The sequence below is a fragment of the Barbus barbus genome (genome assembly GCF_936440315.1).
Source record: "Barbus barbus genome assembly, chromosome: 42".
Classification (NCBI taxonomy): Eukaryota; Metazoa; Chordata; class Actinopteri; order Cypriniformes; family Cyprinidae; genus Barbus; species Barbus barbus.
In genome coordinates this window covers 13,904,305-13,930,873 of record NC_136720.1, presented here as the reverse complement: position 1 = coordinate 13,930,873, position 26,569 = coordinate 13,904,305, and the positions used below count along the sequence as shown (strand labels likewise).

Genomic DNA, 26,569 nt, shown 5'->3' with positions numbered 1-26,569 from the left:
TTTTTCCTGTGGGTGAAAAGCATTGCAGGCAGCCACCGAAGCAGAAGTAAACTGGACCTGTTTTGTTAGCCGTCTGAACTGCTGGGCACCGGAACCGCGTAAGCTCCCAACACTATACCCCGGATTGAGAGAAAAGTCAACCCCGATTGTTTCACACAAACATTTTGTCATTAAAAAATATGAGGCAGAAAAAATAGGGGGGGGGGGGGGGGGGGGGGGGTGTATGTGTGGACCACTCAGCTCATTCCAGAATGGGACGGGGTGAGATGTGATTCTGCAAGCTAATACTTCTGGTCTGATTCACGTAGGACAAACTAAGGGCAGAACTAGATGATCACGAGAGAAAAAAAGTGGTGTGGGATAGACAGATGAATAGAAAGACCTGATGACTGATTTCTGGTCTGTATGAGAGGTTGCTTTTCTAATTAGGCTAGACAGTACACATTCACAATCAACAAGAATCTAGGGACACTCTTCCTAAAATAGAAAAGCAGCTAGTTATGTGTGTAAAGATCCAATTTATACTGTTTTTTTTTTAAGTATGCAGATTATGCATTATATTGCAAAGAAAACATGTTTACAAAATTTAATTATTTGATTTATCATCAGGAAAATATGTACTTTGTATCAAGTTAATGGTGTAGGTTTTCTACTCTAGGTTTAAATTAGAAGATAATTTAGTATGTATGACAGTAAAGGCTTTTACATTGATGCAAAAAAAATTACTGATGATATACTGTACTGTAAAAATATACTGAACAAATTCTGTTATTTCTTTTGAACTTTCTATTCATCAAATAATCTTGAAAAAAATATGTATCACAGTTTCCACAAAAATATTAAGCAGCTCAGCTGTTCATAATAATAATAATAATAATAATAATAATAAATGTTTCTTGAGCACCAAATCAGCATATTAGAATGATTTTTGAAGGATCATGTGACACTGAAGAATGGAGTAATGATGCTGTAAATTCAGCTTTGCCATCACAGGGATTAATTACATTTTATTATATATTAAAATAGAAAGCATTATTTTAAATTGCAATATTATTTAAACATATTACTGTTTTTTATCAAATAAATATAGCCTTAGTGAATGGTCACTTTCAAAAACATTAAAACTGAACTCAAACCTTTAAATAGTTATACATCATTTTAAAATAAATGTTCTAATTTTCAAATCATTCTAGCTGTTTTGAACACTTTTCAGTATTGCGTGATCTCGGTATGTGTAGTTTGCCAAAGCTTGTTGCCTGTAACGGGATCTGGGGCTGTGCTGGCTGCAGATTCACACAAAACGTGTGGAATTGCTCTATTGGTTTAATATAAATGAATACAAAATTGGATATTACAGAATGTACACACAAGTAATTGCATTGTGTTATTTTATTATAATAAATGCACTAAATTAAAGTTAAATAGACAGCCCTATCATACAGAAATCTCCATCTATCAAGCTACATGGGAAGGTTGTTGAAATAATAGGGGAATTGTTGAAATTGCATGGCTTTGTAAACAAACCCGTTTTAAAACAAAATCTTGAGTCAGCTTTCAAAAAGAAGGATCCGAGTCTCACGGCTATTCACAGACAAACTTTACATGTACAGAGCAAGAGGTGGCCTGGTCTCTATAAAATGCACTGAATTGGGGATTAACCTCTACTCCCTGTTGGTCACCAGAGTCTCTTTAGTGGTTGAAAAGCCAGGAAGACACGGTTCTCCTTGTTTTATAGGATTTGAATCCCACTTTGAGGGGGTCAGAATCAAAGACCACTAAATGCATCACAGACATCAGCATGAGTCCTCTCAGATAAGCTCCTCTGATTGATTTCCTCTTGTGTGGAGAACACAAAGCCCAGACCACCCCCTTGTGCTGCCAACTACTGATTGGATATTTAATGACCCCAGTGTGTTGTGGGACGTTTTAAGCCATCTCCAGAGTGTAATATAGCATGGTAAAGGTGTGTGGGTATGGGCATCCCGGGATAGCAGTCTCCCAGCTCTACTTAATCAACTATGGGTCCTTCTTTAGGGGCCTGAGCAGTAGACTGCCATCCCTTTCTTCCACTCTGAAGCCCATTTCTCTGAGCATCGTGTCGTCTGTCACACCTTGTCTCCGAAGACCTTGTATCAGCTTCTGATTCTCTAGGTTGTGTTCCAGAATGTTCCGGATGGCAAACACAGCCCACTGGCTTATGACTGGAAAAAATATTAAGGAAAGTCATTGTTTTGCTGTGTGGTTGTCAGGGTGTTCTTGTTGGTTTAATGCCAATAAAGCACACCAAAAAGTCTCCATGATATTCTGGTCTCTATATATGGTTAAGGAACTACCTTCAACATGACTTTGCCAATTTTATCATCCATCAGGAAGCAAATTCAATCACTGTTAAAGTTTATACTTAGGGCATGGATGCACAATATATTGGTAGATCAGTATATCACATAGTTTTTTGCCCATACCAGAAGTGAAGCTAGCAACACAAGGTCCAGCAGCCACGCTAAACAGTAAGCAACAACGTCAACTTCCTGAAACGGTCATGAAACAGCATCCGGGAGAACACAAGCTCAGCTTAGCGGCTCATCCCCTAGTGAAAGAGCAGCTGGCGCTGTGCCCTGCTCTCTCTAATACAGACCGGCAGTGGTCGCTAGAGAATAAAAGCGTTTTTTTTTTTTTAACAACAGTGCCAGCATCAATCAAGGATCCTTTGGAAACACAGCTGCAATACATCAGATTGTCGTGTTATCAATGAACCGTTTCATACGGAACAGAGTTGGCAGGATGCAGGTCAACACTATAAAAATACAAAATGTCACTTCATTTTATTCAAGTGGTGATTTTCCATCCAGAATTTCAATCAAGTTTTCCAGAAAGTGTTGCACATCTATAAAACTGACTTCTGTCAACACCACAAAATTACTCATATATGCAATACCTACATTTAGCTTCATAAACTATTATGACTAGATATTTCACACAAGGAGACTGGTGAGTGAAGACTGCAAAATGTTCATGAGTCAGCCCAACAGTTCCACCTCTCTACAGGGGACATTGCTAGGTGGAGGGACATGAAACCATTGGGCAAGACGCTGGCTTTGCTCTAATAACATCTCAACTGCGTTTTCAACTCTGAACAAGCCACTAATCATTCAAACATCAAACACTGCGGTAAAACCTCCATTAGTAATGGAATTTAAGGGGCTATTACAATGCTATTCACACTTTAGATAGCAATATATTTCTGTGGCAGTTTTCACAAAACTCTCATTAAATACACCACAAAAGCACAGAGTGAATGGAGTCACGACCAAGGATACAGGGGTTGTTGCTGTCGATGCTGCAGTTGTCCAGAATGAGAGCTATACCGTCCAGTTCTCTTACCTATAGGAGACAAATGAAAAAAACAAGGAAAATGGTCTTTAACAGGGACATCGTGAGCCAGACTGGTCAGAAAACGATTACTTTCCATGGAGGAAAGTCCATGCGGTTGAGCTCTGGTTTGGCGCAGTCATACAAGTTTGCGCTGGTTTTCGTCACATGCAGTCTCTAACTATGCCATACATTACCCTGAGTATGTATCGTAACCCAAGAGCTACAGCGGTTGCCCTTTAACCAAAAAAAAAAAAGAATAAGAAAGAGGAGACACAAGCCCTGACAATTTTCTGCTGTAAATGACTAGCATGGCGTTTGATTGAGAAAGTAGTGCTAGCAATAAAACGAAGGGAAACTTATGTAACCGTACGCTTCGGCCACAAAATTAGTTTTGTTTGGCTATCCTCAGATGTAGTGGACTACTGCAGAGGCAGCATTTTAAGGCATCAGCATACAGCTACACTTAACTGTACTGCCACCTAAGATACTTTCTTTCAGCAAAGCAAACCATAATGTGGCAACATAACACTAAACTCTGTTGAAATCAATTGCTGGTAGCCTCTCTAGTATGTTTTGTGCGAGGAGTGCTATTGTGTGGTGCTAATTTTTATGTAGAGCTGTCCAAATTCGTAATTTAAGAGGTGCCCTAGCGACGCGGAATTTTAAAAGTTAACCACGTTTTAACTCACGTGTGAGACTCAAGCACAACTATCGAACACCAGTCTGGTTTATATAGAAAAGTAATGGAAAAGTAGTGCAGTGGAATGCAAAAATGCATTCTGAGTGAATGGCCCATTAGAAACCAGCAATGGGAGCAGTGCTCTCACAAGGTTTTGGAACAAGGTTTTTGGTCAAAAAGTGAGGGTGCAGGCTGGGGGAGACTTGCTATTGTTTTTTTACCTTTGACCTCTCAGTTGTGTGCCTTGACCCTATTTAAGAAGGCCGGTACTAAGTTCTCCACTGTGCTGATTGAAGGGGACAAACCTGAAAGCCTGAAAATCCCTCCATCGCAGGAGGCTGCTTACAAGAGAATTCATTAAAAAGAAAAAAAAAAAAAAAAAAAAAAAAAAAAAAAAGTAGAAAGGGAACCAAGTGGGAAAAGATCTGGGTAAGAAATGAGATGATACAAGCATGAAATTCAGAATGGTTCTCGATCTACCTTTATCTACCAGCATTAATCCCCTGATTAGTTTTCAAGGAGGGAGCTTCCACAAACAAAAAGCCCAGGCCTGAGTTGACGGACAGAGAGAAAAGCCTCTAAACCACAGTATTGTTAATGTGTTTACCACGAATGGGTTGTGCCGACCGTTGATCAGTACATTACTGGCGTTGGCTGCAAACTCTATGGTATTAGTTTCGTCATTCACTGCCAACACATTCCAACAAGTCATAGAAATCGCAGGAGAGGAAGTCTAAAAGATGATTTCCAAGAATTTTGCTAAATACTTCCTTCCCTTGGCAATCCCACTGACTATTTCAGTTTTTCTTACCCATCAATCAGTTCTCTTATTGATGAATTTCAAGCAAGGTGCAGTCATGCGAAGCTACATATTTTTCAACCAGTCTCGAATATCATACATTTTTACCATGATTTACCAAAAAATCTTGTCAGGCATATTTAGAAGAAGGATTAGATGACTTTTAAAAACTCTATTTAAAAAAGTGAAGTGAAGTGACATTCAGCCAAGTATGGTGACCCATACTCGGAATTCGTGCTCTGCATTTAACCCATCCAACGTGCACACACACAGCAGTGAACACACACACACCGTGAACACACACCCGGAGCAGTGGGCAGCTATTTTATGCTGCAGTGCCCGGGGAGCAGTTGGGGGTTCGGTGCCTTGCTCAAGGGCACCTCAGTCGTGGTATTGAGGGTGGAGAGAGCGCTGGACATTCACTCCCCCCACCTACAATTCCTGCCGGCCGGAGACTCGAAACCGCAACCTTTGGATTACAAGTCCGACTCTCTAACCATTAGGCCACAACTTCCCACTTAAGGATCACATTGATTTAAGGATCACATTGCAGAAACTAATTAAAAACTAAAACTGTAATTTTGGCTCTTTACCCATCTTTGCCACTATCTTTCCAAACCACTAGGTTTTACCCACACACACACACACACACACACACGTATATATGTAGGTCAGAATAAGCATGTTGTTTGATTTTTGTAAAAGTATATCTGTTATGCTGAATGACAATGGAACATTTTATTTTCACAAATATTATTTGAAACATTAAAGCAGACACTTGCATTTAATCTCCTTTCAACTATGTATACAAAATCAATTTGGAAATTTAATTTGATGCGGGCAACTAAATGGGACATATCGTTTTTGATCCATATATAGTATATGGGGTCTCAGTTTTGAAAATATGTCGTTTTGTACATCCCTAAAAATGTGAATGCACCTTTCATATCTGCAAAATCTCATATTTACACACACACAGACACACACACACACACACATACAATAACTTCTAGGAGCTACTGTGTGCAGTACCTTGTCCTGGTTGACAACGTGGCCATGACATAGGTTCCCAATGAGTCGAATGAGATGAGCTTTGAAACTGAGAGCAGGATGGGTGTCGGCGCCCCCTGGCCTTGTCAAGGAGAAATCCTGAGCTACGGTGAACACATTTTTACTGGTTTTGCCCAGTAAGTGGACCTCTTTCAAGAGATCTGGAGATGACAAAGATGGAGAATTTACACATTACATACAAGATGAGAGTGAGAAATACATGCCATTAAACATGTTTAATGTTTGACATCACAGCCGGAGATGACAGGAGAGTCTGGGAAGAATGAAGATTGTGTCTGTCTGCAGTGAGCTGTGACCTGTCAGACGTTTCGGTTTCAGAGCACCCTACTGAAACAGCTGCTTTGTGTTTTAAATAGAAAAGGTGAGAAAAAGCATATAGGGGTGTGTGATTTGATTTTTCAGTTTAGTTAATCATCTGCAATTCAGACAGTATGAGGGATAGCAAGCTCAGCCCCATGTTTTTAAGACAAGAGGCTTTTTACAGAGTGATTATGCAGTTGAACCAAAACAAATATTTTGCATTTTCAATCATGGCAAAGACTTGATAATTTCCTGTGGTTTTTGTGTATTCTCATTAAGAATGCATTAGGATTTTTATCTCCAACAAAAGCATTACGCCACATTTCTCCACATTTACCGACTGTTGCGCTCAAAAGGTCAGAGTGATCTTGCAGGGCCATAAACTCCTTCCAGTCAGAGGTCAATTCACAAAGGATGTCCAAAAGCCTGATGACAACAATAGCCTCCTACAAATGTACAACAATACCAGGCTTAGAACATCTTCTATAAAATGTACAGTAACTTTAATGTCAGTGAGAATTTTTAAATGATTTTGAAAGTAGTATCTTCTTTCAATGCTCATCAAGGCTGCATTGTAAAATGTAATTTATTCCTGTATTTGCAAAGCTGAAGCTTTTTCAGCATCCATTACGCCAATCTTTAGTGTCACATGATACTCCAGAAATCATTCTAATATGCTGATTTGATGCTCAAGAAAGTATTACCAGTAGTTTCGTAATGTCCAATATCAACAGACACTAATATTGCCCACTATACAGTATGATCCCAATATTCTGTATATGGCTATTGCATACTAACATGAAGAGGTGCAATGTGAGCACTGCAGATAAAGCTGACCTGGTCATCTGATGATTCAGAGCTCAGAGTGAGAACAGCTCTGCAGTGATCAGTGAAGCAGGAAGCCAGGAACTGAGCTGCGCTCAGAGGCATTAAACAGTTCTCCTCCTCAACGACACCAAGCTGTGCTAATATCAGCTCCAACAGTGTGAGCCTGTTAGTATACAATTACATTCACAAAACAATCTATATCAAAACATGCAATATAATTTAGAAAGATACATTTAGTCCTATGGCCCATGTTACTGTGCTTTAATAGTGATGCTCAGGCTCTGTTCCAAACCCTAGTGAGCTGTCTTAATGTCTACACAGAGAATTACCTTTTACGGGAACATCCTAACCAAAATGGAACCTCATTGGCCCAGACAGAATTATTTAATTTGAATATTTTTGATAGGCAATAATGCACTGAAAGGCATAAGAACAAAAGTGTAGTGAAAAATTTGTTAATTTTATTATATTATGCTAAGTGACTATTGTAATATTTTATAGAATCCGTCCACCATCTTGGACATATTTTTTTACTCAGTTCCTCAATGGCTTATCTATGAATGTTAACTTAGATTTTTAGGTATTTTAAAATTTATTTATTAAATCTACTATTTGGAACAGCCAATGATGCCTAAAAATGCTGTCTAGTTAGGCAGCTCATTATAATTTGGGTAACATTTTACAATAAGGTCTCATTTGTTAACATGAATGACCAATATATTCTTTAAGCATTTATTAACCTTTTTTAATGTTGGTTGATATACATTTTCAGATTGAGATTGAGATTAATATTACCTAAAATGAACAAATGCCATAAAATATTGTGCATTGTTATAAATAACAGCGCCTTAAATAAACACTGAATCAAATCATCCAAAAAGTCCAAACTCAGTATCGTAATGTATTAACCTAGATGTAAGTACATCTCATCTTTGTGCAATTGATTTTAAATAATTGAGAGTTCTTACCTTTCCTCATTGGTCATTTCGGTGAACATCTTCCTAACGAGCTCTGATGACTTGAGAAAGTGTTGTGTGACAATAAAGACCCTGTAAGACAAGTAATGTATGACCAAGTGGGGTATAAAATAAGCCTAAATAACATGTGCTTGTTTTGTTTGTTTCAATTAAAACACAAAGCTTACGTCCAATCCACTTCAGGCAACGTCCTGCACAAGTTCATGATCTTCAGGGACAATTTAAGCTGTGTGTCTTTAACTAGCTGCTCTGTCTTGTGTTCATCCAGACAAGTGTGGATCACCATACATGTGTATGAAACAGCTTTCTCATCTGCAAGCTCCAAAAGGTCCCTTGAAAGAGAAAGAAGTGGTTACAAAACCACACCAGTAGAAGGCTTTACAAATCAGTGGCATTTTACAACATGAAGACCGAACACATTTTTGACTGGCATCGTAAGAAATGCACTATTGATGCCTAACCATAAATTCACTCACCAGAAGATGTGCGTGAAACCAAGCTCCCAGATGTCATCTTTGCAAAGCTGGTTTCCAACAGCAATGTTACCAAGAAACTGAATCCCACATCGAAGTGCTGCCAAAGTAGAGAGTCATACATTGATTTATCTACCCGTTACCCTCCATACAGCTGAAACACTTGAAACTCACCCTCATAAATGTCATTTGAACCTCCTGATGAAATCTTAAGGAGTCTGGCCAAAATCTCAAAAGATAGCTTGATAGAGCCTAGATCTCTGTGAAGATATAAATGCTTTTGTTTTTCTGCTTTATAAAGCTCACAGGCCACAGTCATATTCATATAATAATGATTACTAATAATACTAATGATTATGATGTTATAAACAATGTCAATAAGTCTGAGACCACTTAAACAAATATGAGAACGACTTTATTTTACAGTAAATGCACTGTATTTGCATTACACTTGCTAGCAAAAGTACTGGGACATTTATGGTAATTACATGAGTTAAGGTTCAGTTTAAGGGTAAGTTTAGGGTTAGCACCTTGAAATTACTAAATTATTGCAATTGCTATGATATAAGTATAGTATGTACATAATATACATGCAGAATAGGACTGTATAATAAAGCTATGCCTAATTTTCTTTTATGATTCTGCATTATTGATAGGCTACTAATCACACAAGTTTTACACGAACTTCAGTTCATGCAGCTTGTGTGCTGCTGTCATTAAATGGGGAAAATAATATACTAATACATTAAATGTTTATATCAGGGGCGTCCAACTCAATTCCTGGATGGCCACAGCCCTGCAGAGTTTAGCTCCAACCCTTATTAAACACACCTGATCCAACTAAGTCAAGTCCTTCAGGCTCAATTGAAAACTACATGGTTTGTGTGTTGGAGCAGGGTTGGAACAAAACTCTGCAGGGCTGCGGCCTTCCAGGAATTGAGTTTGACACCCTGGTTTATATAATATCATCATAGATACAACAATATTATATAACACATTAAGGCATTACATTTGCTACAATTCCAACATTTTACTCACATATTTATGCCCAGGATATACTTTGAAATTATACACGCCAGAATTAAAAATGCAAACTTGAGGCATTTGTATTAGTAATCTCAGACTTTCTGGACACTGAACACTACCTCAGACAGCACTGGTTTTGAAAGCACTGCACACAGGCATTTCTGTGTGCTCTGAAACACTCTGCGGTGAGTTTAAGGCATAGAGATGCTGCTGCTTCTTGTAAAGCCATCGTCTCAATCAAATGCTCAACATCCACAGAAAGTCTTGACAACACTGCAAAGAGGTTTCCAAGAGCCTCCCTGTCAACACTGGCTCTGAAACAAAACAGAAACAAACTGTCAGTCTATTTTCAATTAGATGAATTTGTATGGAAGTTCATGCATCCGGACATTTTCTTCAACAATTAATGCATGTGTCAGAAAATTGGTTTATGTGAAAGTACACAGCATTCAGAAACTAATATATGTGATTATTAAAACGCTAAAGATTTGCATTAAACAGCTCTTTAACCTGTATCGAAAAATGTAACATACTCTTGCTGACACATATACTGCACATTTAAACACACATATTTCTGTTCATTTTGTAATGTGGAAAATGTGTAGTACCTGAACTGCTCATCCCGTAAAGCTTTCGTCACAGTTTGCAAAGTTGTGAGATGCGTGTTTGTAAGTTTTTCTGTGGCTATTTGACAGAGCGCGCTGTTAACGTTCTGCATGCTTTCACTGGAGGCTGCCATCAACACACACACGCGCGCACAGAAACAGACCTTTACTTCCGCCTGCCTGCTAGACTGGATTTCAAAATAAAAGCCCGTGAACTTGAATTTACGTGAGCGTTTTAATAAATATAACCTAATTCTTTAAAATAATTTCTTTAAATATTCATTTTATTTGATACTGGTAATGGTAATATTTTTTGTTTATTATTTAAAGTCTATAAACTATCTTTGAAAGACACAATGAGCTTATTAATTTTGTGACCCTCTTAAATCTGAGATATTTTCTTAATATAAACGTAATAACCGTGGTAATTACAATTTATTAATAAAACAAAATGTTTGCCACAATTCGCTGAATATTAATTGAATAGATTTCAATTGTTACATATAGTCAAGGAGGTCAAGACCTATAAAATGGAACAGGCGAAAATCCCCCTCCATTGAATACATTATAATCACTCTGCTAAGGAACAGAACAAATAGTAACCATGGCATTATACAACCAATCCAAAGTCACAACCATTTATTTTTGAGTTTTGATTGTATGCCATCGCTTGTGTGACACTGGGAAACACTCTGCGAAGGTTACATTGATTGAATCTGATTTTTGAGAGGACAGACCGAATGTTTGTGATAATGCCTAAACTATATTACATGATGTAACTTTCTTGCTGTCCCCATTCAAGGATGAAATCATCCAGACCATTATAAGCCAGGCCATCTGACACCAATTCATCTGAATCAAACGTTCAAAGGCCTTCGACATCAATCGTTCCAGTTTTTTCATAAACAAGATGTGGGGACAAGTACTCCAGCTGAAACAACAAAAGGCCCGAGTTCCCCTTTGAATCCTCAGAAGTGCCAGAGTATTTTGGGTCATTGGCTTTCCATTCTGCGGTTCATCTTGTGTTTTTTCTGGCCTGGGAAATGCACTGAAGGAAGTTGGTCTTGCATGAAGAATATAATTACAGGTGGTTTTGTATCAGACATATATCCTCGGGTTAAGGGTGGACCCGCTGCTAATACATAAATGGGGTAGTACTGCTACCAGACCCTAAAACGGAGTCGTCGATCATGAGAGACAGAAGCCAACTGAAAGCATCTACTGTGCTTAATGGCTTACAGGGCCAGCCGAAAATGTTCCGCTCCACCACTCCAAATGTATCTGGTGTCCTTGAGCAGATAAATATGTGCTAAATCAATGATCACTCCGCACGGCAGCTAAACGTTTGCAGAAATACTATAGAAGTTGGGATGTGTGTTGCTCAAATATGGTTCTCATAAAACACTTCCTCATGGGAAGCAGCTGAGTGCAGAGAAGTATTGCTTTCACAATGACAAACTTGCAGGAGACACTTTAATAATATATCCTGCTATGGTTTCACTCCAGAAGGTGGCTCATTTTACAATAGTTTCAATATCGAAAGTGTTGGATAGAAAATATCGTGGGCATTATTGTCTGGAACAGGACATAAAGTGTCATTAAACGTTAGGAAGGCGCAACATGACGGCACCAGTACTTTAACACGATTGAAGCTCTGGGTTTAACATCAATAATCACAGGAAATCCGCTTCTAATTGTACAATAAACCTTCAGAGAACTTCATTTGAAACCATTTTTTTCTCTAATTTTTGATTGACATATTTGACTGACAGCCAGCAGTTCCTTGTAGCATTTATAACAAATCCATTTACTTTGAAAAGCATTTTTGACATTTTGGCCTATTGCCAAATAATAACCACCAATATCTGCTGTCTCAACATAATCATGAAAACATCCACCCCAGTTTCTGGGATTTAATGTACAGTATAGTGAGTGATGCTTGTGAATGAAATTTCACCCTTTGTATATTCTAGATGCACTTTATTAATCTTATTGTGAGTTATTCTTCTGAGTTTGTTTCTTTTTATATATATATATTTAGACTCCTGAAATACTGTCAGTGATGACATGTTGACAGTTACAAGGTGATGGACACATTAACATGTCTGGAGCCATACAATGTATAGTAGATGCCACATTTGGCTGCTCCAGACACGTAGAGGCATCCGCCATATTGGAACAGTCAAAGTGTCATCACGCATGGTAAAAATCAATGTGTTTTCCACAATGCTACAACACTGCAGTCTCGGGTAGTAAAAACCGCCAAGATTTAAATTCTCAAAGAGTAGGATAACATTTCACAGGTGAACCTAATATGACACAACTTTTTGATGTTGTGTTAGCTAATGTCTTCGTCTTGTTGTATTGTGTTAGTTTAGCAAAATCATCTGCTGAAGTCTATTGCAGATGTAGATATTCATACAGTCAACTTGCTCTCGAGTGTTCACAGACCGGCCTTTGACCATTCCAGTATAGCGGATGGCTTGCCTGTGGCCGAAACAGCCACTAATAAGGCATCTTTGTGCGAAACGACAGACTTCTGTACTGTGAAGTATGCTGGATTTCTCCAATCACTTATTCCATTTAAACCCCACCCCTTTCTTACAACAGACTCTGACTTGTATTTAGATCTGCCTCAATCCAATCAACAACTGATGGTTAAAACCAATCCATTTCACTCTGATATACATCAGCAACAGGGAAAATTTTCTGTAACAACTTCAGTGAAATTGCAGCTGAAGGCTATTTACTTTTCAGTTAACTTACAAGAGCCTAGAATATTGAAATACACATAATATCTAGATTAAATTATTAAAAGGCATACGGATACAATTTACTAGTACAGAAGTAGTGAAACAAGGGTTTAAATATCGCATTTTATCTTTCCTCATCTCTGGACCTGACAATTCCTCTCATCACAACCTCAAATCTCTAGACCCACAGGTAGAAACCCTCCAAACCAAAAGGCGAAAAGATCTGTATCTGGAAAAATCACAGCCACAAGGTTTTTTTTTTTTTTTTCAAAGATCATTTACAGTCTGTCTGTTGATGACCACCCAAAACTAACAGAGAGAACCATTATTCATTCTCAACAGAAGCCTCAAAGCCACAAACTCAACTGTACTTTCTTGCTGGCCTCCATGGATCTATAAATAGATTTCATGATTCCTTTCACTTTTTAGCACAAAATGGGGGTGTCCTAATTTTTTTGACTTGGTCAGTCAAGATAAAAACATGATTAGCAAAATAAAAAAAAGTATGTTGATTGGATTATCAGAATGACTTTTTGGATCCTGCCTCCTGATCCATAGGGCTGGGGACGGGAAAGTGATGAAAAAGTAGATATATGTGCATGTGCGGTTGGTTTTGGTCTCGGTTAACGTGAAACTGCAGCCCAGACCAAGCACTCCCTCTACTGAACAAACAAAGAATTACACATCGTAACAAAAACCCCAAATTTACTGTGAAACAAGTGCATTATCTGAAGCAGTGGGTTCTTGACGTGGAGGCTGGAGCAAACTTCTAAGATGAACTAAAATTATTTGAAATAAGACAAAACACATTAAAATAAGTTAAAACAACTAATGATCAAAATGTAAGATGCCATCACATTTCTCAGTTTTGAAGTTGACTTTGATCAAATTTCCTGGTTATGCCATGTTCTAAAATATTTTATTGGGTGAGAAATTGCTATTAGTAGGTAACAACAACAACAAAAAATCATGTTAATTCATTTGCAATGTAAATGCTGGAAAACATTCAGATAATGAATGCTAAGACTGGAATTTTAATGATTAATATTATTAATATTAATATATTGCCACTCCAAATTTCTGTATACACAAAAGTCTTGAAATGGAGAACCATATATTTAAAGAGTTAAAGCATCTGTTTGTCTACTGCCATCAAACAGGTCAACGCCTCCTGAATCTACTTTTACTATTCATTTTGTGCATATTACATAATAAAAAGCTGATTACTATGTACATAAATAATAAAATAAGACTTTGACCTGCAGCCAAACTTAAACACGTGCAGCAAATAAGCTGTACAAAACAAGTATAATCTAATCAAATATAGATATACAGATTTAGGACACAGATTTAGGAACCCTGTTCTTCCTCTTCTTGTGTTGATGATGGGTTGTAACCATTTCCTTTTTCTGGGCTGATGCCTGTTTGAACCTTAGCAATGAACTCTGTGCTGATGAGGGCCTGGCCCTGTCTGGGACAGGTGGGCTTTACTGGCAGATGCTCAACTTTGTCTGTATATGAGCAGACAAGGAAAATACATTGATTATAAAAGCCATTTATGAATGTGTAGATTCCATATTCACATGACAGTCGAAAACTACTTGCATCATAAAGAAATCTGTGACTGACATAGCATCTTACCTCCTGGTGTGATAGGCTTCATGAGGCGGTTAAGCTGAATTTTCCAGTGTTTCAGCATGTGAGTTGTAGTAACCTGATTCACCAATTCTCTCTGTATAGAAATATATAGAATATGGCATAGGGTGATCACTTAAAGTAATAGGGCATGCTTTGAGGCATCAATTACCGTCTGTAGCACAAATGGCCCTTTTTCGTTAGTCCCACGCTTTTCTAGTCTCTCACCTCTGTATTATGCTGACCGCTCTCCTCTGGTTGCTGGATGTCGGGTGGTGTTGCAGTGGAAGTCGATTCATGGACAGGTACCTCCTTTTACAATAAAAGGTGTTTGTTAATGAACTACTAAACAAGATGGAATTAGAACGTAGGCACATGGACTTCAGTCAATTATAAAAAAGAAATCCTAAAGATACAGTAGCAAAACTGTTTAAAGGAATAATTCACTCAAAAGTAAACCTTTGGTCCAAATCTCATTCACACTTCTCCATTTTCAAACTTGTTGTGATGTGATGCAGTGTGTTATGAAAAAAGCAAGGATGCATTAAATTGATCATTAGTGATGGCAAAGAAAATAAAAAATAAATGTCTACAAAAATATTAGCAGCACAAGTGTTTTCAACAGTTATAATAATATTAGAATGATTTCTGACGGATGATGCGAACTGCTACTTCAGCTGAAAATTCAGCTTTGTCATCACAGAAATAAACTATATTTTAAAATATATTAAAACAGAATTGTACTGTATTATAATCAATATTAATTAAAAATATAAAAATATTACTGTACTCTATTTTTGATCATATAAATGCAGTCTTGGTGAGGAAAAGACTTTCAAAAACTTCGAAAAAATTTCAAAGTAAAGGCCTTTCCACACTGAGCGCGAAAAAGCGAAATGAATTTGGGACGCGATGACACGCTGGAATAAAACAACAGCTTCCTATGGATGCTTCCACATAGACCGCGAACATTTGCGCACCGAAAATGCGAATGTTTTTTTCGTCCAGACTCCAGTCCGACAAATCTTTTCAGTTTCGCAAAGCGAAAACACGGGCCGTCCAATAAGTGCGCGAGTGTTATGAGTGAGAGCGAATAGAGTTAAATATTTTTCTACACATGAAAAATGAAAGCAAATAGACATGACTATGACAATATATTTTCTGTATGTGTTTTGTATGCAGCTAATTTTTTTTATAGCAATAAAGGATGTTTATGAGTTATGACTAGTGATCGACCGATATTGTTTTTTTATAAATGATACCAATTATTTGCATGTTTATGTACCCGATAACCGATATGCAGAACCGATATTATTACTGTTATAAAGTAAATAAATAACTGAGTGAAGTAAGTCCTTACTTCACTTTGATTTTTCCTCCTTTCAGTCATCTTAACAACAACAAAAAGTGGTTGAAAATGAACAGTCTTTCATGTTAAATTTAATCTTCATATTACAACAATAAAAACAGTTTATTTATAAAAAGCATCATGAGCAACACTGATATTAACAATAAGCAAAATAATGTCTAATGTTTTCAAATGGAGAAAATAAAGAACATATCAACTTCATTTTAAACTACAGTTTTAGTAGGTTTATAAGCTGTTTAATAGGCTAAAGAGTGAAGAAGAATTCACTGGATAATGTTAATTCACTGAATAATATTATCTGGAATATTGAAATAGGCTATAACAAACAAAATATTGTATTGTATTGCATTTCTCAACTGGTATGTTACATCAGAATTATTCAAATGTTTTTGTCATTCTAGATTATGAAATGCCTGCTGACAGCGCGGTTTATCTATGCCTTTACACAGAACTATACGCAATCTGCGATCGCTTGCAGAGATAATAAATAATTAATTTCGATAGAGATATATGTATTTATTTAGATGTTTATTGGCGAAATAATGGTTATATAGTAAATGTTAATATAATTTTGCGTGTTTCAAACAAGTGAATCTTGTTAAAAGTTACATGCGGTGGCCGTGCTGGAGCATTTCCTGAGCATCAGCCGCTGAGTGAACAGCAATATGAAGAGGCTTCACAAGACTAATGATGATACAATGACAAGGATTGTGTAAAAATACTGTAAATTATGTTTCGCTAATATAATATTAAATGCAACAAAAAAACAAAATGTATTTAACCAACCCTGTAAAACATCCTCTCCTTTTACTATCTTTATTTCTCCACACATTTGTCTCTCACCTCTGTGTTGTGTTGACTGCTCTCTTCTTTTTGCTGACTGATGGGAGGTGTTGTGGTGGAAGAGTCCTCCTGACTCCTCACAGCAAAGGCTTCCAGCTGACTTTGATGGAGGAGAAGCTCTGCGAGTTTCTTCTGCTCCTCTGCAAGTTGCCTGTAAGTATAGTGAAATAAATAATAGTGTCCTTGTGTGTTGGCAAAGGTATGAATAAAATGAAATAATATGGAATTTGCTGTACGTCTCCAGTTCCTGTCGGATTCTGTCTTCTTCTAAACGGGCGTGAATCTGAGCATTGAGCACCTCCTCCAGTTTAACTTGTGTGAGCTCTAATTCATGGATCCTTTTCTTCTGCTGCTGTACCTCCTTCTCCATCTCAGTCAACGTAGCTGTCATCTTCTCTTTGGCCTACATAATTAGCAACTTAATCAATATTGTTTCTAATGCTCTAACACTACAATATCCTGTCTTATGGACTAATATTTATATTGTTCAAATGTTTGGGGTCAGTAATAATAATAATGTAATAATATTTAACAATATTGTTGTAGTTTTAATCAAATGAATGCAGCCCTAGAGAGACTTCTTTCAAAAGAGACTTAAAATCTATAAAAAAATCATACTGACTCCAAACTTTTGAATGGTAGTGTATGATATACTGAAATCAGAATGAATTTAGTCGGGTTTCCATTACAGATTTGTGCAAAACTTTTGCGATATTTAATAAAGGAACTGATGTTATGTTGACTAAAATGTAATTTATTCATCACGCGATGTCATGGCGATGGATATTGGTAGGTTTACGTATATTGCAGCCACCGTGCTAGCCATTATTTTAATCGAAGGAGACGTACTCATATATTTTTAGTGAAGCAGCGTGGACAGTCGCTTGTGGGACATTTCTGAAACGTGCCACAGCACAAATAATCCTGCGACATTTATGCACATCAGGTAACCTATAAATATGGAAAAAAAATCGTTTCTCATGCAAGCTTAAAAACTTATTTTCTGATATATAGGAGTTCTCTTTCATAGATTCACTCAACGCTGCGTAAGCTAAGACGCTTTGGGAAACGCCCCTGGGCGTGCCGATTGTCTGAAGCCCTTATAGAATCACGCCAATTCATTGGCTGATGGCGTGGATGCCGTCTTCGACGTTCTTACGTCGCCTCCTTATACTGGCGAACGCGCCATCTGCTCCTCAGATTTCTCTGCCTTCATGAAGTGGCCATATTAGCCCTTCTGTTGCGATTTTTCTGGTGCGATTTCGATCGTTTTCTCTTGGGATTTCTTCGTTCTTCGACGTGCTTTCGCGTGCCACTGAAAAGCTTTCTATTGATTGGCCCGACGAGCCCCGCGAATCTCAGTCGTCTAAACTCGACGAGCGGTTCCTTAGCGGCCCAAATTCAAGGCCTGAACGGAGGAAGCTACCGTTTTTCAGCGATTTGCATCACGAGATCTCCAGATCCTGGAAACAGCCTTTCTCCTCACGCCTTACTAACGCGGCAGCCGCTGACTTCCATTCAAACCATGTAGGACCACTTCCGCTCTTATCGGGAAGTCCTACATTGCAGCTGGTCAGGCAGGCATGGCCCTCCACACTATGGCCATCCTCCAAGCCTACCAGGCGGATGTCCTCAAAGAGATGGATGAGGGTGGCGGCCTGACTCCAGAGGCAGTCAAAGAGCTCCGTAAAGCCACGGACTTGGCCCTGAGAGCCACTAAACACACTGCTTGGAGAGGCAGTCAGCTCTGTAGTGGAGAGGTTTCGGTCCGCCAAGTCTCAGTCAAGCTGCCCTCAGGCAGCTTATGCCCAGAAGGACGAGGGACCGTTCTAACACCCCGTCCTCTTCCTTGTCTAGAGAGCGCTCCTTGCCCAGGACAGAGACCGCCAGTAGGAGCAGCGCCCCGGCTCATCCCCCTCCAACCACAGTCTGGGGAGCCCGCGGCCGACTATTGCCCCACCGGCGACCTCGCAGGCGGATTGATCTGAAGCGGCCCGACAGGCCTGCCGCTTCAGCTCCATCGAGTCAGGTTGAGGAGAGTTTTTCCCAGAAACCTCATGAGGCAGGGCCAGACCGTTCAAACGTTTCTGCCCGCCTCTAACATACTCTCCTCACTCAAATCTGTTACATCCGCCCAGCAGGTTCTTGGTGTCTTGGTGTTTAGTCCACGCAGTGGACCCAGTTAACTGCCCTATTGGTTTAGTGCTGGAGTTCCTGTAAGAGAAACTTGCGGCAGGGGCAGCTGCTACCACCTTAAGGGTTTATGTTGCGGCCATCGCCGCTCGGAGAGAGCTGGATGAGGCTCCCCTGGGGAGACATCGGATGGTCTCTGCGTTTATGCGTGGTGGCCGGCATCTGAGACCAGTACATCCCATTGGAGTTCCTTCTTGGGACTTATCTGTCGTCCTTGAGGGTCTAATGGTAGCCCCATTTGAGCCCTTAGAGTCAGCTCCAGAACGGATTCTGACTTTCAAGGTTACTCTTTTGTTGGCGCTAACATCTTTAAAAAGAGTTGGGGACTTGCAAGCTCTCTCTGTCAGCGAGATGTGTATGGACTTCGCCCCGGGTCTGGTCAAGGTGACCTTACGGCCTAGGCCTGGCTATGTTCCCAAGGTTTTATCCGCATCGTTTCGCTCTCAGGTGGTCACACTTCACTCTTTCCATCCTCCTCCCTTTGCTTCAGACGAGGATGAAAGGCTTCACATGCTCTGTCCTGTCCGAGCTTTGACGATCTATGTGGCCTCCATTGGAGGAAATCTCCCAAGTTTTTGGTATGTTTTGGTGCTGGCCGCTGTGGCTTCCTCTCAAGCTCTTTTTAGAGGGGTTCCAGTAGAGGATATTTGTGTAGCAGCAGGATGGTCCTCTCCGCACACTTTTATCAGGTTCTATAACTTGGATCTTGACACGGCTCCGGGTTCCCAGATTTTATCTGTGCATGCTGTGTAGCTGTGTATGCTGTCTGGTTCGTAAACGGGCCAGATAGGGCAGCGTTTTTAGCTTGGCGTGTTTGGTATATCGTTCCCAAAGCGTCTTAGCTTACGCAACGTTGAGTGAACGTATGAAAGAGAACGTCTCGGGTTACTCGCGTAATCCTTGTTCTCTGAATAGGGAACAAGACGCTGCGTTTGCTGCCAAGCTCCTCACACTGCCGACAGGGGCCTTTTCGGCAGAGAAATCTGAGGAGCAGCTGGCGCGTTCGGCAGTATAAGGAGGCGACGTAAGAACATCGAAGACGGCATCCACGCCATCAGCCAATGAATTGGCGTGATTCTATAAGGGCTTCAGACAATCGGCACGCCCAGGAGCATTTCCCAAAGCGTCTTAGCTTACGCAGCGTCTCGTTCCCTATTCAGAGAACAAGGGTTACGCGAGTAACCCGAGACGTTTTCGTGAAATTGACGTGTTTCCATATGCCATATTTTCAAATCATAATTCAAATCGTAATGGAAACTCGGCTAGTGTCATATAACTGCTTTATTCAAAGTACTTAAATGCTGTTTTAAGTAAATGGATTTGTCATAGTAATGCAAGTGCATAAATATGTTAAAATATGTTTAAGCAGGTGTAGTGTGAAAACACATTTTAAGGAAACAGAAAGATAAAAAAATTAATTAAAAATCTTTTCTCTCTGTCTCACCTCTTTAGCTTCTTCAAGCTGTCTCTCCAGATCTCTCTGTATTGCCTGCTGTTTCTCTCGCTCCTGCTTCTCTTCCTCTTTACGCTTTTCTTCCACCTCTCTCTGTTTCTGGGGGACAAACAAAAATACATGCTAAAATAACACAAGCTAACACAAGCAAAATTAAACTTTTTACTGAATATTGCACAGTACATACCCTATACTACCAACTACTTTTAAAAAATAATATGTGAAACAGAACACATTACGTAACCACAAGCATAAAAACAGTAACATGGCCATGGTTTATGATTGTCATGTGGCATGTTTATTATGAGACTGCTGTTCAGTTATTTAAATAAAATATAGTAGATTTATTTTACATGGTTAATTAACTATATTATGATATGATACACTAAATTCAGAATTAAAGGGGACATCGGATGCCCATTTTCCACAAGTTGGTATGATTTTTCAGGGTCTTCACTAATTGTCTGTAACATACTTTGGTTAAAATTCTTCAGTGGTCATGTAAAACAACACTCTTTCTACCCTGTCAAAAACAGCTCTGCTCACAGCAACCTCTTCCATGAGGCGTGAAGACATGAATATCTCCGTATATGGCTCAGAGATGGTCTTATTAAAATTGCTAGCTATCTACATAGAAACCAGCTGCAAACTGAAACAGCTCACTGGATGACAGTTTCAGACTCAGACAGCTCTTAGCTAATTGGCTGTGTGTTTTCTTTTCAGCTTTTCTGAGCTGGCAGACACTCCAGAAACCTACCTAAATGCAAAAAAGTTAAAATTTCATCCGATATCCCCTTTAATACATCACAATTTCATGCAACTGCTTTATTCAATGTGCTGTTTTCAGTCAATTTGTCAGGTTAATCCAAGTGCATGAATGTGTTAAAAAATGTGTTTTAAGAAACGGATGTAGTGTGACAACACATTTTAATGAAACAGAATGGTTAGAAAAATCTGCTGTAATTTTGACAAGGCTACTTGTTTTCAGATATTTTCCTGATTACTTTTTAATGTAATGTTTTAATTGAAATACTTGCATTAATTTAAAATTACAGAACTGTGTGCGTGTAGCGGAAGAACACTGTAGCCGGAGCTAATTCTCTCTGTTCATGTCTATGACGAATCAAGCAGGTACCGGGGCTACTCTACCTACCCGAACCAGTCTAAATAGTCCCAATATAAACACTTATATTAATTATAGGTGTACCGTAGTGACTCAGGACAAGCCAAAAACACGGTTTGGAAAATGGATTCATGGTGTACTCGCTTATTATAAAAATTTTGAACACAAAAAAAAGTTAAGGACTGCAGCTTTAAATAGTCAACCTTCAGCCCTCTTAGAAGTTTGCTGAGGACCCTTGGTTGAAAACCCCTGCTATATTATATACTGCACATTTTGGAAAATTTAGGCAGATCAAAATGTGCAAACTATACACTGTAGATACAGTAAGATCAGTTACTTGAATGATGCTTTCGATGTGTCGCTCCAAGCTCTCCATCTCCCCCTGCTGCTCTGGAGCAGAGTGCTGTGGCGCCTCAACTGCAATGGGTTCACTGTGGCTGCTCTGGTTGCTGTGGCTTCTCTGAAGGGTTTCTCTCTGCATGCGTCTGGTCAATTTCAGCCCCTGATGGAGAGAGCTCTTCCCCTCAGCCCTCAATCTCAATGCTGTCTGCATGGCTACAAAACGAGACATCATCATTCAAGAACCTAGGACACTTTGACAAGAAAGTAGCAGTGTTATTAGTATGTGTGGCCCTTACCTTGTACCCAGTCTATTCTCTGCTTCACGTTTGAGGCACTCATCTCATAGGTCCTGACGGGAGTCTTCACACAGAACAGGCAGCGTCGCCCTTCTTTATCGGGGAGATTCTAAGTGTAATGATGAGAAATGAGAATATTATGAGGCCTAATGAATTGATGGTATTTATTTTGCAGTGGAATACAGTTATTGCTGATCAACCTCCACCACACTGCTCTCCTCCAGCAGGATCTCTCCTTTCTTTTCCTTCAGGTCCTCGTTGACATAGTATGTCACACTACTGAGCTTCAAAACAAACCAGCGTTCCTGCCAGTTCCTGCGAACGTGCCCCTTCTTTAACAGGTAGCCCTGATGGATAAAGCAAATAGGACACAGATAGAACAGGACTAAAAAACATTGTAAATGATTAGCCAATGACATGCCATTTGTTACACAATGCAGGAAGGACTATTCTGCTAAGAATCAAATATTAGGCTGATGTTAAGTGAAAGTAATATGTAGTGCTGTCGGTTGAGTTGCAGATTATTTGTATTAATTTACTAGGATTCCCATGAGTTTACACATAATGCAGCATCAACCTAGTGTGCTTCACGCAAAGCATCAGTCACCTTCTTAATAATGTTGTGGTACATCTCCATGAAAACATCGTCCACAGCGAGACTGAAGGCCTCCTTACTCTCAACATGCAAAAGCTGGCCAGCACTCAAATGCTCCAGGAACTCCCACACTGACATGCCGTCCTGAAGAGCAGCATTCTGGGACAAAAGTTCCTCCAGTAACGTCCCGTCCCACTCCAGGCTCATTGCACTGGAGATTTTCTTCAGCAGGTACTCTAACTAAATTAATAAAAGCAAAAGAGCATTCATTACTTTGGGTTGGCACATTGGCATCTGCAACATATGAGCTGTTAGAGCAAGTGCATTGGTAAAATATTTAAATCTACAGTCTATTACTTATACTTATTGATGAATCTCACAAAAAACTATTATTATTATTATTAAATTACCATTACTCCCACTAATAAAATAAAATAGGGATATAGTGTGGGCGTAATGAATAAAATGCAATTTAATTTAGTAAACTATTTTATTTTGTTACTTTAGTAAAATAAAATACAATTTAAATTTAAAATAAAATTAATTAAAATGAAATGTATTTCAATTTGATCTTATTACTAGAGATAGATTCAATTTTCTTTAAGGAAAAACACATTTTATTTGTACATTTATATTCACCCATACAAAGTGATCATAAAACTTATTTTCAAGTGGTTTCATTTGTTATGTTAAAGAAAACCAAATGAGGAAAAGATGAGAGAATACAGATGACAAAAAAGAAATGCAAGTTACAACATCTTAGATTTGGTTACTTGATAAAAATGCACTTTTGACAAGTGTTATCATCAGGAAATCACCCCATTTATATGAAGTTCCATTCCTCGTGTCACTTCCTTCCTTAAAACAAAAAAGCAACACCATACTGTAGCTTCAGACCACTTCGACTTTGTCTGAATAACCAACTTTCAGATTATCACATTTACATTCTTGCTTTAAGTGTCAACTCTCACTTAAGCATCATAAAACAGTTTTGTTCACAAAATGAAGAACAGACTGAACTTATTAGTGTGGACTCTAACCAACAGTGTGGAAGTCTAACCAGCATTAGATGGTGTCCAGTCTCTGAATGCTTTAGTCTGATATTGTTTACCTTTATATACATAGTTTTAGGAGATTTATATATGAACATTTTTTAATTTCAGCCAGAGTCTGGTTATATGTGTATCATTTCAGCTATGGTTATATGCAACTATGACTTATCGCTGCATCTGTCCCTCTTTCTCTCTCTCACTCACCTCCGGCTGAATAATGACTAATGGGTAACGGTCTTCAGAGAGCAGGTTGAACAGACAGAAGAGTTTGAAGCAGTCCTTCTGTGAACACAGGCCCTGCTGAATGCTGGGCTTACAGTTCTTCTTTGATGTCAAAGTCCAGCACAGTTCATCAAAGGTTTCCTTACTGAACGTCCCCTCTGTGGCCTATAAATGAACACAACACTATCACACAACAGCATCACTGTTTTCAGTCTGTGGCCTTGTGTGGAAAACAAAAGCAGAGATATAAACAATATACTGTACTTTAAGGGAACGTTTGCATCCTTTTTGATGCTTAAAAGCTCAATTGCTTGTAAAAGAGCGACTAGAACATTCTTCAAATTTTCTCAGTTTGTGTTTCATGGCAGAAAGATAGTTACATGAATTTGGAACGACTTGAGGGTGAGTAAGCCCTTGTGAAATTGAATGTGCACTTGTAGTGTACTTTAAATCTTAAAATTATAACTGCACTTGAAGATAATATAATATTAAATGATGACAGTTACCAGACCTTTGCCAGAATGTATTTGTTGATGTAGGGCATGTAGCCCTGGTTGGACACTGGCCCATTGTTATTGTCCTTAAAGTGCTCCTCTAACGTCACAGGATCATGAGGAATATTCAGCGCCGTATAGAGATTGTGTGAGAGAACCTAGTGGAGAATCACACATACTTGTTATGTTTTATATCTTGGTAGCTGCAATGACAGATAATCAAGACCACACACAAGAGGTCAGATAGCACTAGCAGCCTAGTGTGTTAGCTATAACTGAGCTACCAGTTATCTTAAAGTGATCCCAAAAGGATGTACACTCTTAAAAAATTAAATAACAAAACATCAGACCAAATGGTATTTATTTTGAAGACAGCATAAGTACATATTTAAAGCAAAATATTTCAGGAAAAATGTTTGTAAATGATACGATCAGCAGATGTACCGTTTCTGATCAAACATTCGTAGAACATAATGCATATTCAATGTTAATTTGTGGTTACTATGCTAGGATATCTGTGTGAATTGGAAGGGTACTGACTTTATACAGTGCATCCACTAAAAATCATCTAAAAACCTGCTGGGTAGAAGTAATAGCAAAAATGGCCGATAAAAGTGACGTTAGCTCTTTGAAAAGGCCTGACCTGCTGTCATTTAGTCTACAGCTGTGAAAAGTAGGATTTAAAAACCATTTAAAACGGACGTTGTGCTGATATCATATGACATACAATCAGTAGAATGACTTTATTATGTGCAATAATAGTTTTTACACAAAAATTTGCAAGCAATTGCAAAAATGCTTTGTGTAAGATCTAACAAGTCGGGACGCATGTCTGTTTATGCTGAAATTTTAAGCAAAGGGCCAACCCGGGACATGTTTAAACATGATAAAGACTGTCAAAGCTGTCCGCATGCTGACTGTGTCTTTTGGTATGTATTTTCAAGTGATGCTTTTACATTCCCCCAATATCCACTAAATAAATGGCGCAGAAAAATAAGCTTTAAGACTATCTTGAGATCATTTATTACTGCATCAGTGTGTGTGTGTGTGTGTGTACCATATTTTGGTGACACATAACTACCAAAAGTGAGCACAAACAATGCTTATTTATTTATTTAAATTGTAGAAATGTTGTATTTTATTTCTCTTGGGTTTGGGGTGTGAGTCATGGTTATGTTATAGAATTTTATAACTAGTTCAGTATGAAAACAATATAGATCTATGGAATGTCCCCAGTTTGATCTCGTGTAATCGTGTGTGTATGTGTGTGCGTTTGATACAGCATGATTATTTGGACTTTTGCTCCTTTCTTTGCAACAGTATCAATCTCTTGATAATAAAACATCACATTTACCCATCAAGAATGTAGAAAACATTATTACACTGTACATATAAAATACAAAAGTAACCAATGTAGAGTATAGTTAAAGAAAACTACACTTTAACAGATTGAAACACGTCAAGTCAAAGATACACAGGTGGTCTGACCTTCAGTTGAGACTTGGACACTTTTCCGCTCTGCTCTACATCAAGAGACGTGAACGCGTACCAGATGGACTTCAGCAGCTCGCTTTGTAGATCCATACCGCCAGTAATGACACATCCTGCTTACATTCTGAGGCAGATACCGCTTCACATTGCGGAACTGAGACGCCGACTGTGCCTAAAAACCTTGCATGCTGCCTACTTAGGCAGCATTGTAGGTGACACTAGCGCATGCAACATATTGCGCGTCGTAAACGCGTTCCAAGCAGAGCTTTATCGCAACTAGAAACGCGTCTGTGATGCCCCAAATGCTGTCTAGGTTGGCAGTTCGTTAGATTTTGAGACACAACCTGAGTTCCAAATAAAATGCACCAGCTGGGAGGGGACAGTTAGTGCTGGTGAACCTCGTTTTAGAACATGAGTAATGTGGAAGAATAAATAACGTCATGTTATTACGCGACAACGTGTCATTTAAACTAAACCACAATCAACAAAACTTCTCAATTCTTATGAAGTAGGCTTTTTTTAGAAGGCAAGGAAATTACAACTTCAATAAGCGTAATACGATTCTATTAATTGATAAT

At 38.7% G+C, this 26,569-nt stretch overlaps 2 protein-coding genes across 2 annotated transcripts; both read right to left on the bottom strand.

Annotated features, from left to right (window-relative positions):
* Window positions 1-1,306: 1,306 nt before the first annotated feature.
* atxn10 (ataxin 10) lies at window positions 1,307-10,295 on the bottom strand. The gene is made up of 11 exons (XM_079403453.1): window positions 10,134-10,295; window positions 9,645-9,839; window positions 8,674-8,759; window positions 8,503-8,599; window positions 8,194-8,358; window positions 8,018-8,098; window positions 7,059-7,212; window positions 6,559-6,667; window positions 5,883-6,061; window positions 3,318-3,381; window positions 1,307-2,201 (listed from the first exon to the last, which is right to left on the bottom strand). Exons 1-11 carry the CDS (start codon window positions 10,262-10,264, stop codon window positions 2,017-2,019), a joined length of 1,446 nt encoding a protein of 481 aa, XP_079259579.1. The 5' UTR covers window positions 10,265-10,295; the 3' UTR covers window positions 1,307-2,016.
* Window positions 10,296-13,572: 3,277 nt separating this feature from the next.
* LOC306861297 (differentially expressed in FDCP 6 homolog) lies at window positions 13,573-26,358 on the bottom strand. The gene is made up of 13 exons (XM_079403497.1): window positions 25,989-26,358; window positions 24,518-24,658; window positions 23,989-24,171; window positions 22,745-22,972; window positions 22,338-22,484; window positions 22,138-22,246; window positions 21,837-22,054; window positions 20,368-20,475; window positions 16,967-17,133; window positions 16,731-16,881; window positions 14,747-14,830; window positions 14,525-14,615; window positions 13,573-14,394 (listed from the first exon to the last, which is right to left on the bottom strand). The coding sequence occupies exons 1-13, from the start codon at window positions 26,082-26,084 to the stop codon at window positions 14,234-14,236; spliced, it is 1,884 nt and encodes a 627-aa protein (XP_079259623.1). The 5' UTR covers window positions 26,085-26,358; the 3' UTR covers window positions 13,573-14,233.
* Window positions 26,359-26,569: the final 211 nt, after the last annotated feature.

Excerpts from the sequence above, each read along its gene's own strand:
- atxn10 (XM_079403453.1), bottom strand. The coding sequence starts at position 10,264 with ATGGCAGCCTCCAGTGAAAGCATGCAGAACGTTAACAGCGCGCTCTGT. Across the intron at positions 9,840-10,133 it reads TTACGGGATGAGCAGTTCAG|AGCCAGTGTTGACAGGGAGG; the intron begins GTACTACACATT and ends GTTTTGTTTCAG. Across the intron at positions 6,668-7,058 it reads CTGAATCATCAGATGACCAG|GAGGCTATTGTTGTCATCAG; the intron begins GTCAGCTTTATC and ends GTACATTTGTAG.
- LOC306861297 (XM_079403497.1), bottom strand. The coding sequence starts at position 26,084 with ATGGATCTACAAAGCGAGCTGCTGAAGTCCATCTGGTACGCGTTCACG. Across the intron at positions 24,172-24,517 it reads ACAAATACATTCTGGCAAAG|GCCACAGAGGGGACGTTCAG; the intron begins GTCTGGTAACTG and ends GTTCATTTATAG. Across the intron at positions 16,882-16,966 it reads ATCCGACAGGAACTGGAGAC|GCAACTTGCAGAGGAGCAGA; the intron begins GTACAGCAAATT and ends CTATACTTACAG.